The sequence below is a fragment of the Myiozetetes cayanensis genome, unplaced genomic scaffold (assembly GCF_022539395.1).
Source record: "Myiozetetes cayanensis isolate MyiCay16 unplaced genomic scaffold, myiCay2020 scf2-11, whole genome shotgun sequence".
Taxonomy (NCBI): Eukaryota; Metazoa; Chordata; class Aves; order Passeriformes; family Tyrannidae; genus Myiozetetes; species Myiozetetes cayanensis.
Window position 1 is genome coordinate 112,187,266 of NW_026087411.1, and position 20,173 is coordinate 112,207,438.

At 48.0% G+C, this 20,173-nt stretch overlaps 1 protein-coding gene across 2 annotated transcripts in view; it reads right to left on the reverse strand.

Moving 5' to 3' along the window:
• Positions 1-19,887, reverse strand: part of GATA4 (GATA binding protein 4) — a 30,607-nt gene extending 10,720 nt beyond the window's left edge. The window contains exons 1-2 of one of the 2 annotated variants that reach the window (XM_050314791.1): positions 19,186-19,887; positions 404-570 (exon numbers count right to left, since the gene is read on the reverse strand). In XM_050314791.1, coding sequence (XP_050170748.1) covers positions 404-570; positions 19,186-19,711 — 693 coding nt within the window. In that variant the 5' untranslated portion in view covers positions 19,712-19,887. Of the gene's footprint in view, positions 1-403; positions 574-19,185 lie in introns of both variants that reach the window. The other variant, XM_050314790.1, reaches the window with a different exon arrangement.
• Positions 19,888-20,173: the final 286 nt, after the last annotated feature.

Below are 20,173 nucleotides of genomic sequence, written 5' to 3' on the forward strand. Positions count from 1 at the left end.
TCAGCTCAACCAATGGAGCCAGGAGCAGGGTATCCAGAAAAGGTGTCCAGTGATCAGGAAGTGAGAGGGGTCATCCAGCAGTGCCCAGGGAAAAAGGATCCTGAGGGTAAGAGGGATACTAAAGCAAAGAGTGGCTGTTGCTAAATCAACACCAAAGTACTGCCCTTTGTCCTACAGCCCCTTCCACTGCCTGGCCTGAGTGCCTGGAGAACTGGTCTGGACAGCACGAGGCCTTGGAGTGTCACAAGCACGAGAAAATTCTGACTTATATTGGAAATCCGGACCGAAACCACCTAAGCTGGGCAGATGGGGACCCAAGGAGTTGAAACATCCCCGTCACCTCCAGCTAGCCCAGGTCTGTGCCTCACCCTCACCCCACACGCGCTGTGTGATCGTGACTTACCAGCCTCCTCTGGGGTTTGAACAGGGGCCGGTTGATGCCGTTCATCTTGTGGTAGAGCCCGCAGGCGTTGCAGAGGTAGTGCCCCGTGCCATCCCTCCTCCAGAGCGGGGTGGACATGGCCCCACAGTTGACACATTCTCGCCCCTCGGAATAATCGTCAAAGAATTCTGCTGCCATGGCAGGAGAGAAGGGAAAACACTCAGTTAATTAGGTGGCCATACATTTAATTGCTGCTCTGGTTCTCAGCTTAGCCCAGAAGGGACATTTCAAGAAATCACAAAACATTCAGATTTTATAGGTTGCAAGAAACAGCTCTTCCTTTCCCAAGGAAGCCCCCAGGGTTGTTGGGAAGAGGGACTCCTTTCCCTGCCATACAGTGTTGGCTGCAGGACTTCAGTGGCAGCAGGGATGTGCTGGGACACGGATACCGGGAGACAGAAATAGAAACCTTCCCTTCTGCTCTGACGTTATCCAATTTTCAGGACTGGACATAGCCAGGGCAAACAGATTGGGACAGGCAAACAGCCGTGTTTACAATCCAGACAAATTCCTGTGACCATGGATAAACACAGGCCCGGACCCAGAGAGCAGAACTGCTCTGACATCAAAGAGCTGCCAGAGCATCTCAGTGGGGCAGGAAAGCTGTGCCGTGTGCTCTGCTCCCCCATGGAAATGCTCCTCACCCAGCCCATCCCAACTCCCTCCCCACCCTTCTGCCAAGGGGAAGGGCTGCAGAGAGACAAGGGAGGAGATGTTCATGTGCCTCCTCCCTGTTCCTTGCAAGAGAAGCATCTCCCGAGCTACAAGAATCCACATGTGCAACATGAAGGTTCCCTGCTCGTGGCAGGGGTTTGAAACAAGATGATCTTTAAGGTCCCTTCCAACCAAAAATATTCCATGGTTCTGTGATTCTAATCCCAGCTCAGGCTGACAGATAACAGGCATCATTTGGCACTAATATGTGTCAGAGGCTCAGCTTTTGATGGAAATCTCCATCATGCTTGATGTCACTATCCAGGGCTTGGTGCACTCACCCACCACCTTCCTGGTTTGTCCTGCACCAGGTTCAGCTGCAGATGTGACCTGAGAGCGAGGACAGCTGTGCCTGGAGTGACAGGACAAGGGGTAATGCCTTCACACTGACAGAAAGCAGGGCTGGATTGGATGTTAAGAAAAAATTCTTCCCTGTGAGGGTGGTGAGGCCCTGGCACAGGTTGCCCAGAGAAGCTGTGGCTGCCCCTGGATCCCTGGAAGTGTTCAAGGCCAGGTTGGATGGGGCTTGGAACAACCTGGGATAGTGGAAAGTGTCCCTGCCCATGGCAGAGGGTTTGGAACTGAGATGATCTTTAAGTTCCCTTCCATCCCAAACCACTCTGGGATTCTATGAACTGCCCTGGGCTGGGCCAGTCCAATCCCGCTGGCTGTGGCAGGTCCAGATCATCTGCAAGGCAGTGCAGAGGTCAACACAACACACCTCGACTGCACCATCATTTGGGAAGACACAAATCAGCTCACCCTTCCCCACAAAGCCTTCAAGAAGCCAAGAACTTCACTGTATTTTGTGCTTGTCCACCTGCTTGTTACATGAGTATCTCAGCTTCCGCTGGAAGACAATAGTTCCCTAAGGAGCAAACCAACAGAATTTGGCTTCTTGCCAAGCTGCGTCTCAATCCCAAGTGGATTCTCTGATATTCTAACAGGGGTTATGTTCAGACATCAGCCTTATTTTCTCTTTTCCCCAGACTATTTCTGGAAAATCTGCAGGAAACTGCATAACCGTGGAGGAGCCAAAGGATTAAAAAAATTAATGAAGTGGCGCCAGTAAACAGAGACACAGAGGAAAAGATTTACAGGAGCCTGATTCTCCCTAGAAAACCAGGCTAAAAATTCCAAGAGGTTACACCATGTGCCCGAGAGGAAATGGTAGAAAGCAGTACATGAGTTATCCAAGGGACTCTGGAGCCAGAAAAGCAGGAATCCAATATCTTCTCAGCAGCTTAGGAAAATTACCCTTGAGCAATTCTGGTGGCTTCAAAGAGATGGGAGTCCCTCCAGGTGATTTTTGTCCACATGGATTCAGTGATAACACAACCATAATGCCTCACTTTCCCCTTTAAAATGGCAATTGAGTCACAGCCAAAATCTAGATCAAATAAATTCCCTTCGAAAAGAGAAGGGATTGGAACAGCTGGTTGGGAAAGAACTCATTTCCTTGAAAAGCTCAAGAAAGGAAAATATTTCACTATTTTTATTTTTTCATCTTGGACGTTGTTGAGGTTTTTGATTATCATTTTCCAAAGAAAAAGACAAATTATTTTCACAGTAGTTTTGGTCCTGTGAGAAAAATCCCTTCTTCTTTGAAAATAATTCAGTACAGAGCTGTGGACATAATCCAGGGAGAATTTAACAGAGCAGAGGTAATTAAAAGGTAACAGTTGAAACTTGAATGATTTACATCTGTGACTAAATACAAAATACAATCTTTCCTGGAGATTTCTCCACCAGAAAAACAAAATATGAAATTTTTTCATCAAATAAAAAGGAGGAAATTCCTAGTTCCTCTCAGAAATGCTAAGAATTGGACTAACTCTTGAATAAGAAGGTCTCTGAAAATGAATATGATATAAAGAAGTATGGGCATATTTCTGGTTTTAGGAAAAAAAAAAAAGAAGAGGATGTGGAGCTGAAACCAGGCAAAGTGTAAGTCTCCTGTTTTCTGACAATAACCAAATTTGCTGCTGAGTGTTATTTCCCAAGAGTTTGTGTGGCACCCAGCTAATTTGCCCATAATATTTTCACTGGTGGTTGCCATCAGACATCCAAACCACCAGTACGAACCAGTCTTGAGACCTGCTCTCCTCTCCCATCTGTATTTGTCTGAGCTATATTCCTCCCTGTTTCTTTGGTGGGTTTGGTTTTGGTTTGGTTTGGGTTTTTTTCAGTTTACATGGAATTTGAACTGGAGCTTCTCTCCTGAGGGACTTTCATAGAATCATAGGAGCACAGAACCACAGAAAGTTTTGGTTTGGAAGAGACCTTAAATATCATCTCCTTCCAACTCCCTGCCATGGGCAGGGAACCTTCCACTAGACCAGATTACTCAGATTCCCATCCAAACTTTCGCTTTTAATTTTCCAGAAGTCATCATCTTCTTCTGTAGCAGTAATAATAATAATAATATTTTTTACGATTTTCCCTCTGAGCTGCAGACAAAGGTGATTCTTGGGAATGTTCATAAACAGGAATCAGATGGGGAAGGCACAGACTTTGTTCCCAGGGCACATGGAGGCTCCACACGATGGGTGGCTCTCCCTAATCACAGCCCTCACGGGGCCATATCAGGTGGGTGCGTCCTCGACGTGCACCACCCTGTGCTGAGTCAGAAGATGACATCCACAGAGTGCAACCTCATTAAAAACATTCCTGGAGCCCTCTCAGAGCTCCTTGACCTCCAGAGGTACCACCTGGAGGAAAAATATCTTCACCTGCTCCAAAGTGAGCTTGAGGATGGCAAAGGAAGTGTCTTGGACACTGCTGGATATTGGCTTAGAGAAGATGGCCTGGGGGCTTAGTGCATGTCCTTTAATTAATAATGGGTGTTTGGGCCCCAAAGAAGGAAGACAAGGGACTGGATTTCTTTCCCAAAGGAATTATATATATATATCATTTCATTACATCACTAAATTTGGGGATGAAGTTGTCAAGAGGAGCTTTCTGAGCTGTCCTTCTGGCCACACCTGCTCTCAAGAATCTGAGGGTCTCCAAAATAATGAGAAGATATCACCTGAAGACCCACAGCCCACGTGGTTTGATGTGGGTGGGTGTCCAAGACCTAGGAAACCCAAATGTTCCCAGGGCTCCAAGCCCACAGGAACCAGGATGAGCTATATTGGGCACAGAGGTCACTGGGCTTCAAGTGCACTAATTGTTTAATTTGTCACTGTTATTAATAACGGGGATTAAGGAGACTCCCCAGGAAAAAAAGCAACAAAGTGTTTTCTTGGCTTCTGTCTCGGGGCTGGAGCTCTAAATCCTGGCATTATGAGATCCCCTGACACTTATTCCTTGTACTTAGCAGCCTGGAAAGGAAACGTTTATTCAGGCAGCAAATTGCCCGAGCGGCTCCCGGAGGGCCCTGAACAATGAGGGGGGAAGGAAAGGCTCCCCCAGTCACACTCAGGGCAATAATTTCCGTCCCGTGGCACAGGAGCCGCTGCCTGATAATGGAGATTTATGGGTCCATCCGGTGACCTCTGTAACAGCCTTTCTGCTGGAAAGATTTACTCCCTCTCCCAAAGCCAGGTATGGCCAGCACTGGGACAGGGTTGAGGGAAGGATAAGGTTTGCTGATCAGGCTGAGAAGGACGCCAGCCCATGGCTGGAGTAGCCTTGTGTTTGCTGAGTGGCCTCATCTTCCTCTTTGAACTCCTCCACGTGCCTTTGCTGAGCCCTTATCTTTGTATAATATCAGTCTTTGGATCATTTTATGGGCTGGGCTCCTGGTGTTGACTAATGCTGATGGCCCTTTACTTAATTCTTCATAAAACCCTTCCTTTAGTCAATGAAGGAGCTCCTCACGTGAAAGCAGATCACAGAATGACCAGTGGAGAGGATGGATTGTGTCCCATCCCTATCCTGGTCATCATCTTGCTATGTCAAAGGAGGCTTTTTTTCCCCCTCACACCTACAGTTTATGGGCACTGCAAGGTCCCCAGGGCAGGAAATGTCACTTGTGTGTTGCACAACAGCCTCCTAATCTTGGGTGAGGCCTTGAGCAGGCTCATGTCAGAAATACTTTCCACAATGGGACATTCAGTCCCCAGGGAACCAGGAGCAACTCCTAAGTGGGGCACTGGGGTCTCACAGGGAAAAAGAATTCTTGGATATGGCCCCTTCATGACTCTTAGTCATTGGGAGTGGTCCTTCAAATCCACCTCCAGGTCTGCAGGGATCAAGCCTTTACAGACAATGCTGGGATCAACAACACAGCAGATCTGAGCAGGACCAGCCCACCCCTACAGGCACTTTTCCCAGCATAGGAAGGTGGTGACAGCATCTCTGACTGAGGACATGGCCCATCCAAAGCCTGAGGACTTTTGCATTCCCAGTCAGGAGAACCAGATGCCCTCTTGCAACAAGTCAGCTGGGAATCAGAGAGAGCTTGCCCAGAGCTTGAGTCTAAAGAGAGACTTGAAGCACCTTCTCTGGGCCTTTCCACCATCTCTGCAAACCCCAACTCTGACAGCCTGACACTGTCCACTCCTAGGTCAAAATCTTCGGGTTTTTCTTAAGCAATCCACCTCTAAAAGTGTTTAAGACCGGGTTGGATGGTGCTTGGAGTAACCTGGTCTAGTGGAAGGTATCCCTGCCCATGGCACAGGGGGTTGGAACAAGTTCATCTTCAAGATCCCTTCCAACCCAAACCATTCTGGGATTCCATGACTCTACAGATAAATCTGTTAGCAATGAAGAGATCATCTTGAACACATAAAACCAATGGATCAGGACCCAAAGGAATAAAAACAGAAAAAGCAAGGACTGTAAATTCTTCAGTTCAGAGCATCCAGTTTATAAGTTTCTATTCCCAAACCAGTCTCTGGAAGGGAACAAAGAGCCCTCCCTGCACTGATTTGGGTCAGATCCTCCTGCATGAGAAACAATGAGTTTGTCTACCTTCTACTTCCCTACAACCCCCTCCTGCCTTCACCCCCTCTGGGTGAAGAGGAATGGAAAGAGACTTCCATTAATACAGCACTGGAGTTTTGTTTACAGCTGGAGAGATATTTGATATCAACATTTCCCCTTGCAGAAGTGTCTTCTCAACCCAATGAAGCAACTCGACAAAGGAGAAGCTGTCCTTCAAACACAGCCAGGCCACTTACAGGCTCTAAACAGACCCTGAGAGCAGTTTTCCCGGCAGAGAAGCAGTTTCCTAAAACAATTTGTTATGATAAGAGGTGAGAGCCACGATCCTGTGTATACACAAATCCCAAATGGACTCTCACCCAAGACACCCTCACCTTCTGCTTCAGGGGACAACCACACAGCCACAACAGCATGGCAAGGGGGAAAAGGATTCACCATTTCAAACTGCTTTGTCCCAAATCCCAGGATTGTTTCCATTAAAAAGTGACAGCGTGGAAACCATTCCTACACTCCAAGCCTTTCAGTCTCCTTTTAATCAGTGTTTTGCTGCAGGTAGTGGAGCTCAAATTCACATCTTCTATTTCTTTGAAAGGGGTTGAGATGTTTCCATAAACTGCACGATTTCAGAAACTGAAATTTCAAGGAGGAAAAAAACCCACCAAAATGTTTCTGGTCAGATCACAGCACTTAAAAGTGCTGCTTGGTCCAAGACCATGGCGGAGAAGGGCTAGAACTGGAAAGGAAGGTGGCAGCAAGACAAGGAGAAAGAAAAGTAGAAGGGCAGGGAGTGACTGTAAATTAAAAACCCAAATGTGTGTATGTGGCAGCCAAAGGAAAGCTGTCCTTTATCCATGGGGACATCATCAGCTCAGCACACAGGCTTGGGATCAGAAAGCTGAGAATGGAGCTAATGGAGTCGAGCGTGTTTCTGTAAAAACAGGTTCTGCCCATTGCATTTTTTGCCCCCCTCCCTCTTCTCTATCTGTTTCCCCTCTGACAGAATTTGGGAGAAATTCATCCAGGGCCCTACTGCTTTAGAGAGTAGCAGACCCTGGCATAGGGACAGCAGGACAGTGCCTGTCTGAGTAGTGCCCATGACTGGGCTGGGTGCTGGTGGGAATGTGACTTCTTGCTCTCCCCTGCTCTGGATTAACAGAAGGCATCACTTATGTGATTGATGATCTGCAGGAAGTGGAGAAACAGGTAAATTCCCCACTCTTAGCCAGAAATACGGTTTCAAGCAAAAAGCACCATTGTGCAGCTGCACAGAAATGGCTTGGTGCTGTCCCAGAAAGATTTAGGGTTCATCTGACACGTCTAGGGTGGAGAAAATGGTTGTGTACTCAGTTGGCTGCCTGGACCCAACAGTTTTCCCTCTGAAAACATAAAGACCCTACTGATTGCTGATGAAACATTCAACTTCAAGTCTGGCTTTCTAAAAGGCAAAGAAAGCTGGTTTTCCCTCGCCTCGTGAAACACCACGGAGAGACTGTTCCTGTGCAACCCTTCCCAGGCCAAATGTTTCCCGTCAAGGCAAAGGGAACATTGTGTCCCTCCCCTGCAACGTTCCCTCCTCTGCCTGAGGCAAGCCAAGGTCTGTGGCACACAACATTGCCAGCAGGCAGGAATACTCCTTTCCTTCATGGATATGTTTTCCCCAGTTTGAAGGACAGTGGAGGTAGAAGCAGCCAAAGGACCAGCTGAGATCGTGTGCAAGAGGGACACAGTTGGTCAAATTCTGGGCCTGGCTTTGAGCTCAGTCTTGGCTCTGCAATAAGATCTCCTTGAATTAAGGCTTTTCATCTCCTTGTGACGATGTTCTTCCCTGTGAGAAGGAGCAAAACTGGAGGGGGGCAAGAGGACAACTTTCAAAGGCCATAACCGTAAGTGTGGAGGCAAGAAACGGATGGAAGAAGGGTGGGTGGAAACAACCTGGATGCCTCTAAATCATATCTAAACAAACAGTTTGTGGGAAGGGGCAGGAGATGGTCTTTGAGGACTGAGCAACCTGGTTGCTTGGAAAAGCACTCACAGCTCTCCAGCACACCAGGAGATCCATCAATCCCGATGGTTGTAGCAGTGAGGAGAGGAGGGACAGTCGACCTCCACACCGAAGTACCATGTTCCACATCCCAAAGGTGCACAGACTGCTCTATAGCAGACAGGAATGCAGACATCCCCAAGGATGTAGGGTCTTTTGGTTGGAACATGGCCACCCCTTTGATAGCAACCTGGTGTCCAATAGTAACTTCTGCTGACTGTCAGGCTGTGCCTGAGTGAACTCCAAGGTCTGTTTCTTTCTGCTGGGATACAGGCCTGATCCCACCCACCAAGGCGACCTCCCCTTCCTTACTCCTAAATTACAATTCTTACACTTGTAAATATCTGGGGCTATTGTGTTAAACAGGAGATTCCTCTGCTTATCAACTGTCCAAATATTTTCTAACAAATCTCAGATTAGCATGGAGAGCCCTGGGAATGGGCAGGATGGGGCCATCCACAGCCTGGGGTCTGCTTGGCAGGAGGCATCTGGAAATGGTCTTTCTCTCTTTCGACTAAGGAAAAACAGCCTCAGTGTTATCCTCCTTGAAATATGGCCCATCTCCAAATGACCTTGTCCAACAAGAGACCTCAGAGAAGGGACAGTGAGGAAAAAATGTAGAAGATCAGAAAAGCTTGGGATCTGCAACGCCACGATCCCACCTGGGCAGCTGTTCCTGAGCCGGGCACATGTAAAGGGTCATGTCTGATGTGCAGCTGTACGTGGTGAACCCACAGGGGACCACAAGCAGGTGTGCTGTGAAGTCGTGCCAAGCTGCTGCTCTGTGGCTGAGCCATGGGAATTGGCCTTATGGCTACAGGGTAATTGATGAACTGGGACCAATTACTGGGTAACCAGTGAACCCTCGCCCGAAGCCCAGCCAACAGAGTCTGACCATGTTCAGGTGTTCTGAGACCCCAATCTGCAGTGGTCACATCCAAACTGCTCCCCAGGAGCTGCCTCAGGAGATGCTGGGGTCAGGCTGAGGTGGTCTGTGCTTGGACTGTGTCAGGGGCCCTGATATTACTGCAGAATCACAAAACATCCTGAGTTGGAAGGGACCCACAAGGATCATCAAGTCCAACTCCTGGCCCTGCACGGGACAACTCCAAAAAACATCAGTGATTGAAGAGCATGGTCTGTTTGGTTTTCATTAGGAGCTGGGGCAACATCCATCCCTGGGCATTCCCAGGCCTCATCCACATGAAGTCACCACTGCCCTCAGCCACTGCTGGTGATTGTTCTGCTTCAAACAGGAGACTGGACTAGAGATCTTCCAACCCACATTTCTACAATCCTGCAACTCTGTAAACTCAAAGGTTGGGGTGGCTGTTTTCCCAGAGTGATGCAGATCAGAAGAAAAGACATTTATGCAAGTCAAATGGGCAAGATCCTTCTTGTAGGAATACAGTCAATTGTATTATTATTATTAGTATTATTAGTAGTAGTATTATTATTATTATTATTATATTTGTGTATATATGAATACATGCCATGCCATAGAGTCACAGAATGGTTTGGTTTGGAAGGGACTTTAAAGATCACTTTGTTCCAACCCTCCCTTCCAAGGGCCAGGATGCCAGGGATGTCCTAAAGAATGCCATTGTAAAAAGCTAGGAATCATCTCCAGTCAATTCTCTCTGGTTTTGCTATTAAAATCAATATTATTGTTATATTACAATATAGAACATGCAGAGTCATGTGTGCATTTATATCTATACATATGTGCACAAATATAACCCACACAGACACACGCATATTTTTAAAAACTCACTTTGTGTATGTAAAACATATATGATGTATTAGAATCACCCACTTTATAAATATAAAACATGTATATACCATGTGTAGGAAAATATGAAATACGTTGGGCTGGCTCCACTGACTGAGCACAATGGCACTGACCAACATTGACACATCCAAACCCCTGTCCCGGTTTTCTTCTAATTCCACTAATTTACTCACTGGCTCTGCCTCCAATCTGTAGGTGTTACACTGATAAATCCCACTCAGAGGAGCTACGCCATAAGCCAGGCCAGATTTTGGCTTCCCTGCGGGACGCCGGCCAGGGACAAACAAAAAAGGTGTTTACTACAGCTCATCCCATTAGAGGGGACAGTGAGTTTGTCTAACCTCTGACCCTTCTCTTTTCCTCTTTTATTAGTTATTCTGGATGTTAAGTCAACTCAGCCCCTGAACAGGGTGGGAGGATGGGATGATAAAGCATCTACAGAGGTCAGTTCACAGCCCAGGCCAATAAAACGGCAGGTACCGAACTTATCAGGGCAACATATAACTTGCAGTTTTTCTAACTCAATTGATTGGACTTTTTATCTAAAATAACAGGCATTATAAGATAGGTGAAAGTCGAGATAAGGAGGAAAATTGAGCAGGTCTCAAATCAAGATCAGCCTGGGGACAGGTTCAAACTCCCACACCTGCCCCGGAGGAATCAATGAAAGTTTCTTGGCGTCGTCCGCTCGTTTTCGAAACGCTGCTGGAGTTGAGTGAACTTTGAGACTGCGGCGTTTATTCTGTGATTATAATTAACCTGCTCACCCGTTGTTATTGATCTCGTGTGGAGGGAGGTGGCAGAGTCTGACTGGGATGTGGGTTTAGGAATAGAAGTGGATGGGGAGGGCAGGCAGTGGGGCAGGCAGTTCACTCTGATGCAGTGAGACCCTTCCCTGGCTGGAGGCAAAGGGGAGGGGTTACGAGGGGGATTTCATCCTCCTGCTTGTGGTCCTACTTGTTTTGGAAAGTGGAAAGACCCTCCAGGACAGATCTTCACATCCAGAGGGCCAGGATACAGTACCACTGATTTGTCATGTTGAAGTAGTGAAGGACTGAGCATGGGAAACCCCTGCATAAAAACCTCAGTCATGCCTGGGATCCAGAGCATCCTCACAGCCCAGGGGAGCATGAGGGTGAGACATCCCCACAAACCAGCTTCCCCTCTCATGCTCCACGCCACCAAGGCATGTCCCAACTTCCCAGCAGCCAGTCCCCAGAGCAGCCAGCCCCTGGGGCCAGCACTCCCTTCCTGAAATAATCTCAGACATCTGGGGCCAAACGTCATTCAGAGGAGTCCTGATGTCTGGGGCTCACAGCCTCACTGATTTTTTTACAGCTCCAGCACTGCAAGTCCTGAATATTGAATAATGTTGGCTCCCTGAATATTGAATAATGGTGGCTACCTGAGTATTGAATAATGGTGGCTCCCTGAGTATTGAATAATGGTGGCTCCCTGAATACTGAATAATGGTGGCTCCCTGACTTGCAGACCCAAGAACCTGTCTTGGAAACTCACAGGAATTGAACTAATAAATATTAGGCTATTTTTTTTTTTGCCTCTTATAGAATTTCAGCATGAAGGAATCAGAGTTTTCCAACCTCTCCTTTGTTCAGATAAGTTGCTCCTTCCCTTTCTGCAAAAGCAGAGCCTGACATATGATAACAGGGGTCTGGAACCTGGAACTTGAAGGAAAACTGAGGTGCTCCAAAGCACAGGCAGCTGACAATCCAGCAAGAGGGGGATGCCTCCTGAACTGTCTGGAGGTGTTTGCAGAGCCAAAGGAGAAGACACGAACCCCTGGCCCTCGAGGTCAGAGGATAACCTGGAATTTGCTTAAATATTTGAGAGCTCTGTGCAAGCAGGGGGGAAAAACCAGGAAGAATTGGCAAAATCCTGCTCTGATGGACTGGCCTGGTATCCTTCTCCCCCTTTACTCCATCTCTGCCCCCAACCTTGAGTTTTAACCTTTTAGAAGAGCCTGGAGGCAACAGACTCCCAGCCCTATCCCAGCACCCTGTAATTCCACCCCGCTGTTGCTGGAAGCACCGACCAGCGGAAAAGGGCTGAGCTCTGGGAGGAAGAGCAAGGGCAGGTCCCCCACCACGGGACCTCTCCTGAAATGCTCCCCCAGCAGACACCAACTTAATTCCCAGGGATTAGGAGGAAACATTTCCAGGCAGTGATCCCGAATTCAGAAGCGTCCAGTACCAGTCCCTGGTGGAGATGGGAGATCGGCCCGGCTGTGTCCCTCATTCAGCTGCCCTCACGCCACCTCTGGTGAAAACTTATTTTTCCTTGACTTTCCCTGATTTTTTGTTTTCCTCTTTCCCAAACAAAATTAATTTCCGAGTCTCTCCCAAGGCTGGTGTGAGAGGTCCAAGCCCAGCTGGCTCTGATAAGAAGCTCACCAGCTTTACAGGTCTCTAAAAATAATTAAAAAAAAAAAATCACAAATCCCTTTGTGCTGCAAAATGTAAATCAAGTGGCCACTCTTCAGAAGAAAAAAACCTCCCACTGGATTTTGGGCCTTCACCTTCCTTCACCTTCCAAACGTGTAAATTCCCATGTACTTTGCAGTGGGCTGCATTTCTTCCCTGTGGAATCTTCTTCCATGGGCCTGATCCTACACCAGCTCCCGGTGAACCTCCCTGTGCTTTAAAACAGGGATGGTTTCACCTCTAAGCATCAGTGTGGGTATTTTTGAAGTTGAAGGTTTTGTGTCCATACAGAATCTGGTTTTTGGGAGAGGGCTGGTCCTGCAACCTGAGCGAAACAGCCCAGGTTTGGCCTTAGAAAGACAGAGAAAACAGCAAAAAGACGTGGGAATGACTCTACTTTGTTTCCCCCAGGCAAAGGGTTCATCCTACATTTAGGTATCCACATAATTAAGGAAAAAAAAAAAACCTCTGTGCCAGTAAATAATTGAGGAAAAAAAATTAATCACTGGACATTTCTTGGAAAGGAAAATAATATCTTTGCTTCCCGTTGACACTGCCCCAAACTTGGCTTTAAAACCCAGCCCTTGCCAAAACCCGAAAGCTGAAACATTTCAGCACTGATGGCGGGGTGAGATCTGCATCCAACTTGGAAAATCTCTGCCCAGCTCTTCTTTGAAAGCAAACCCAGTCTGTGCTTTTTTTGGGGGATGAGAAAATCCAGCTCAGACTTATCATATTGAAAAAGAAATCACCACCGAGTGCCCCGAGTGTTTGAAAGGGCGCAACAGTGCGGGGAACGCTGCAAGCTCAACATACCCTGCAGCAAGGAACTCCTGGAAAAGTGTGAGGGAAAAAATCCAACATTTTTGGAGCAGGAGCACGGCATCCCTCAGCATGGCAGGAACTCAGGGCTTTTCAGAAGACCCTTTAATTTAATACCACTCGTGGCACAGCCAACGGTGATGGAATTATTCTTAAGCGCTGTCACGCACCCGTGTGCAGAAAGACCTCACTGCTCAGGCATGGCAGATAATTGGGTTTAATTTGTCATTACAGATGTATTTACAGCTTGGGTCACCGTGACCAGTGGTGTGGGGAAGACTTGGAAAGGCCAGAGAGGTTTTAATGTTTCGTAAGGCTGGACGTTAGCATACACACGCTGCAAAGGGTTTTGTCCCACAAAGGGGACCCACCTCTTTTTTCTTACCCCCTAGATTAAAGAAAACCTCAATCCAACCTTACAATGAAATTTTCTTCTATAATTAGGGTAAATTTGAGAGGTAAGAGCATATTCTCACCTATTTCCCTGGTTATTTAAGCAGCATTTCACACTCGCCTGCCAAAGGCTTATTTACGCCTTCCTGCCAGACGGCACCGCAAATTCAGACCCATCGACAGGGTGAATGTTTGGCATTTCCAAATATTCCAATCTCCCTTTTTTTTTTTTTTTTTTGCAGTTCTACAGGCATAATCACACACATTCCTCCCTCCAAGTCAAGTTGTGCCTGTGACAACCCCACCTCGCTGTTACAACCAAGAGGTTTTGGAAGTGTAATCACCTTATTCGGGGATCGTACATGCCTGGAATGTGGGGCCAGCACGGTTGTCCCAGCAAAAAATCTGCATTTCTGCCTCTTCCCTCCCAGCGTGAGCGAAACTGGCTGCTTTAAGCCCATGGACTGAGCTCTCCAGGTAGGTTTCCACCTGGTTTCACAGGCAACGATGAGCCCCAAATGCGAAGCAGAAGCTTCACTAAGTCTTGTTATAATTAGGTTGCAATAGCCTGGAAGGACCCAAGACACTGAGTTGGATCCCCCACCTTCCTCTGCCCTGTGTACCCCCAGGAACATCACCAAGGTGAGATCCCCAAATATCCCATTTCTCCATCTCTTTTTTTCCTGTGCTCGCAGCGCTCTGCAGGGCTCAAGGAGCAAAATTTTCAATGCAGAGCCCTGTGCCGATGAGAAACAAGGTCTCTGTGGGTTTTGGGACAACACTATCAATTTTTTTAAATAAGATTTTCCTTCAAATTGCTCTTTCCCACATTGTTTTAGCAGCCCCTCCACATATCCTCCCCCGGCAGCAACAGGCTCCTGACCTTCAGGCACAAAAACTCACTGTGCTGCCACTTTTTCACCCAGTTTGGGATTTTATTTGCTGTTTGGTGCTTTGTTGGTGGTGGTTTTCTTTTTTTTTTTTTTTTTTCTAATTTACACTTAAATTTTCAGAGTGAGAGCATTTGCACATTCAAAGTACCCCTCTGCATTTGGGATAACCGGTTTCGGGAAGCTCCTCTCTGCCTCAAAGCCAAGATTTTCCCATCATGAAAAGAACATAGAGGCATCAGGATTGGGTTGGTTTCCTTTGGGAAACACTGCCTGATAAATACTCATCTGTTTCCAAGGATTTTGCCTCTTTCCTCCAAAATTGGTGGCAGAAAAATATGGAGAGAGCAAAATACAGGTTGTCCCTTGAGAAAAAATATTGCCGTTCTTGTTGCAGGGATAAAGAAATGCATATGAGGGAGTATGTGGAGGAGAAAAATAATTAATCCTGGCTTAATAAAGGCTTAGATTAAGCACCACTATCCACTGCCTTAAGTTTTATTACTCTACAAAAATTCATGACCATTTATAATATATTCCATACTACACCATATGTTCTGTGCAACATATAATGCACTTGTGTATGGGAATAAAGGGCAATTTTTAATTAAGGAATTGAGTTATTAATAAGGATGACAGAGTGCCCATGATGGTAATATTTTTATTATTATTGCTGCTTTATTTGCAATTTAAAATCTACTGTTTGGGGATTTGGGGGGGTGCGGGAGGGGGGAATAAGCATTTGCCTGTTTAAACTTGGTCTTGCTCAAAGATTAGAAACCCTAATTCTGTGTGTTTCATCCCAAATCCCAGACTGACGAGTGACAATTAAATTAGGCGGGAGAGCAGGAGGTGGCTTGAAACCCGCAGAGGGGAACAAAGCCCTGGGCAAACCTCCCCCGAGGTGAGAAATGCAACCGATTGCGAAACAGGGGATGTAGGATCCCGGGTGAAATGCAGACACGTCCTACGGTCCCATCCCGCTGTCCCACAGCCCCATCCCGCCATCCTCCAGCCATTCCCGCCATCCTCCAGCCCCATCTCTCCGTCCTGTGGCCCCGTCCTTCCATCCTACAGTCCCATCCCACCACCACACGGTCTCAACCCTCCATCCGAAAGCTCCATCCTTCCATCCTACGGTCCCATCCCTCTGGGAGCAGGGACGGGAGAGGTTCTGGGCCCCCTCATCGCCTGCCACCCCACAGGGACAAACCACGGTGTCCTTCGGTGCGCGGGGAAGGTCAGGGGCTGCTCGTAGGGCTGAGGGTTGTAACAAATGCCGGTGAATCACTGGGAATGCCGGCTCCGGGATGCGACGGGACAAATCTCTTAGCATCCCTATGGCAAAGCTTAAGATCTGTTGCCCAATATCTCCCCCACCACCAGCATTTTCCAGCCCAGCGTCTGCTCCGGGCTTTGATCTTCCCAGATGCTGTTACTGTGCTCCAGCGGTGCCTGTTTGAGGAGCCCTGACTTCGACTTAGCCAAAACCCCCACAAAACTAAAAGCACCCACCAGGAATGCCCACAGCCTCCCGCCCCGATTTATTCCCAACCTCCTGAGCCCACAGCAAAATTAAAATCTCCGCTGCAAGGCAAAATTAAAGGGAGTGGGGATGGCAAACTGGAATCTGACCCTCTATTCCCAGCCTGGAAACATCCAGGAGGCAGCAAATCACTGTGGGCTGGATGCGCTCAGACTCCCGTGCCGCCCTCCATCCCTGCTTCCCTCTGCCTGGAGAAAGGGGAAGAGGCAAACTGCCCACCCAGGCTAATTTTGGGAGAGATTTCGAGAGGTTTTTGGTACTGGCAAGGAAGTCTTTTGAAATGGGACTTTGCAGCGAGTCCTTTTCATGCCTCATTAAGTCGGGAATTCACTGTAACTCCATCCCAGGCAATGCCTGGAGCAAGTTCACTGCCTCGACCGCATGGTCTGATCCTGCTTTGCAGGGTAATGAAATCAGTCACCAAACTTACGCTGAAAAGTCCAAATTTGGCATTTTGAACTCACACCAGGGGAAGTTTTTCAAGTGGGCCCTTGTAGTTTACCCACCCAACCTTCCCAGAGCTCTGTGACACATTTTAAACCAAGCCAAAATTCCTTTTTTTTTAGGGGAAAAAAAATAAATTTGTATTTCTTTTAGTGTTAATTTCTCCGAATACATTTTCACTAAACTTCTTTCTCCTGCGTGTTTCTTTAGTGTTACAGGAGCATATATAACAGGGAAAAAATGTCATGCCCAATTGCATAGACTGTGAATCTGTGTCTGCATATTCGGCTGTACCTGCCTAGACTTGATCTTTATTATTGTTTAAAAATGATAATAATTAAAATTTCAGTGGCCCCAGGGGTGCCCTGCATTTAGCACTATCCAGAAGTGGTGGTTCTATGGGAAAAGAAAACGAGAACACTGCAAATACTGCTTGATCTAACAGAGCCTTGAGAGAAAGATTCCATTTCCACCTTGAGATTCCTCATTGTGCAGAGAATAAAAACATCTTTAGTCCTAAGGAAAGGCAGAGAAGGAGTCGATTCCACACGCGGGGACTGCTCAGGTGCTGAACCAGGCTCGGATGTGGTGTTAAAATGGGTCTGTGATGGGTGCAATCCACAACGGTGTTTCCACACACCCCCCCCCACCCATCACTACATCTTTCAGTGCCTTCAGGGTTTTTTACTCTTGAAATCATTAAAATAAAACCCTTCTCCAAACTCAGAACCCCCAACCAACCTTTACACGCTTCACACAACCCCCTCGATACCCACAGCCTGCGCAAAGCATCGCCCCGCCGTCGAGGAGGGACCCGGCAGCGATCGCGTCCCGACTCCGGGAGAAGAGGGAAAGCGGCAAGTCCTGCTCCCCGGAGGAACTGCCGTCCAAAAATCCATCTTAATCCCGGACTTGAAACTTCCCAGCTTTCAGGAAGCATCTATTTATTATTTTTTTAAAATCAAAACCCAAGCACTTTTGATTTAAAATCCAAGGGCTTTTCCATCGTCAAGGCAGAGGCGTAATCGGACCCGTGCTAATGAATCCCGCGGATTCTGCCGCGCTGCCCGCGGCGATCCCGTGAATCCCGCACCCGAATCAGGACCTGGCCATGGAGGGGAGTCCCTTCTCCTTCCTCTTTCATTAACAACCCTTTTCTGGACCGGTTTAACTCATCCCCTCTTCCCAGTACTATTTAAAAGCCCGGATAAAAGCCTACTTTTTGCCACCAAAATGAAGACCTGCAACGCAAACCACAGGGTTCCAAACCTCACAGTCAGTCTCTGGAACTTTAAAATCTGCCGGGTATTTTTCAAATGCAATTCTTCATTAACATTATTTCGGGTTTAATTTATTTTTTTATTAAGAGTCTTTTGAGACCACCGCAAAAAAAGTGAATTTTTTTTTTTCCAAGGAACAGATGGCACCACAGTCAGATGCAAATATTCATATGTCCTCACTGGTATTCAATTAATATTTGATTATTTAATTCATCCTGCTTTTTTCCTCTGCTTTCCATCACTTTCTCATGGCTTCCCGAAAACATTACCGCCTGGCTAAAATTTTATCCTTAATCTGTTCCCCATCTTAACCAATTTTTTAGCACCCAAAGAAAAGCAAAAGACATTGGCAAGGCCAAGCCTTCACCGACGCCCAACTTTCCATCTTTTAGCATCTTAAAATAATGCTAAAGATAAAGCAAATCCTGCTAGATACGATGAAAAAGTCACCCTCCAAAATTCAGGCTTAAGAACACAATCTTAAAAAATATCTGCAGACAAATTTGAGGCATTTTCTTTGTTAACCCCGACGCCGAAGCTGACAGAAACACCTTCACTGAGAGAAAGCGGGAAGGAAAAAAGGTTTTATGAAGCTTCAATGCGAATTTGTGCCCCGCATTTCTCTGTCCATTTATCCCCCTTCCACCCTAGGAAAAAATAAAAGCAATATTTTAAGCCATTCGGACCAATTTTTGGTAGTAGGAACCAGAGGCATAATGAAATGAAAGGCTCCAATACTGGGAACAGCACAAGAGATCAGGGTTGAGATTTTTAGACCAAAGAGTCGCTGAAATACAGGGCTGTGTTGTTCCAATGTGCCTGAGTTCCCCAAAAAGCAGGATAATAAATGTGGATGCATTTCTTTTTCTCCTTGTCCATCGTCTCTCCCACCTCAGCTCTAAATTTCCTTTCAATCTCCCTTTCTCCAGCCTCACCAAACTCCCCAAAAATAATTTCAAAAAGGCCGGAACGTAAAATAGCCCAAAGGGAAGATCTGGGATTCTCAGACCAAACTTTGATTTCTGGATTTTCCAAACAAATTTTTCCCGTTTTACACCTAAGTCCTGCTCAGGAAGGGGCTGCCTGGAGACCACGACCATCCCCATCGCAGCCCCCAAATCTCCTCGGAGCTATTTGTGGAGCCAGCAGGGCCTTGGCGCCAGAGCTCGTCACATCATTCCTTGCTGCCCCGTGCCTACCCTAAATTTTATTTCATCTTTATCAATTTTTGGGGCAGCTCTATTCTTTGAGGATATTTGGAAATGTTTTTTTCAGAGTAAATGTGTGTGCAGGGGGGCAACCACAGCACAGAGGAGTTGAAGCCGGAGAGGCGGCTCCAACAGCGACATCTCGAATACCCCGAATTTCTCCCTCCTGCCCTTCGCGCATCCTGAATCTACACACGGAGGGGTGCGTGCACCAAAATCTAGGGGGGGTGTGACGGGTTGAAAGCCTCCCTCCCCTGTGCCAGTCCCGGCTGTGCTCACCGATGTTGGCGTGCCGGGCGGCCGCGGGCGTCCCTCGGCTCTGCAGGTTGTGCAGCATCGGGCTGTCGAAGGGCGAGGAAGTCCAGGTCGTGGCCATTTCGGGGCTCATATAGGCCGGGTAGGGGCTGGAGTAGGAGCTGCCGAAGCCCCTGCTGTACTGCTCCCTCCCGTTAGCAGAAAGGTTCAAGGAGCCGCTGTAAGCCGCCGCCGCTTCCCGGGAAGAAGTGGCAGGGATGGGGGTGCTGGTGGAGAAGGAGAACCGAGGTGACACGGGAGGGTGAGAAGATCCAGGATTGTAAGCGGCGCTTTCGGCTCCGGGTTGAGTCCAGATGGAGTGGCTGGAGACGGGGCTGCCTTGCTGGGAAGAGCCGCTGCTCTGGAGGTAGGGCAGGCTGGGAAGCATGGAGGTGACCCTCGTGGTGGGCACATAGACGGGGGACGCTGCGGCCGCGCTGTGCATGAAGCCACCTGCCCCCTCGTACGCCGGAGGGCCGGGGTTCGCTGCCATGGCTAAACTCTGGTACATGTCGCGACGGGCCTCCCCAAACCCCAGCCGGGTCCCCGGCCGCGATCCAGAGCGATAGGGAGCGGGCGGAAAACCCCCGGCTCCACTTTCCCCCGAGGTGAGCAGTGGCCGGAGCGGTCTCGCGTGGGCACAGCCTTCCAGCCAAAACCAAAACACCACCAGCGATGCAATTTTCCTCCACCACCACCCTTTCCCCACCGCCCACCTTCCCCACCTTCAGCAGGTCCCCGCCGAGTCTTCCAGACCCCAAGCAAGAAGTCCAGGTCCCTCCGGAGGGGAGATTTAGCTCCCGCCTGGATTTAGCTGCTCCCACCGGTCTCCATCCATCACCTCCCGCCCCCGCCGCCCTCCACCATGGGGCTGGGCTGTTTAAAACCCTCGGTCAGTCTCCTCCCTCCCCCCCCGCCCCGTCCAACACCCCCCGGGGGAGCAGGGGAAGATGCTGCCGGGATGAGGGATGCG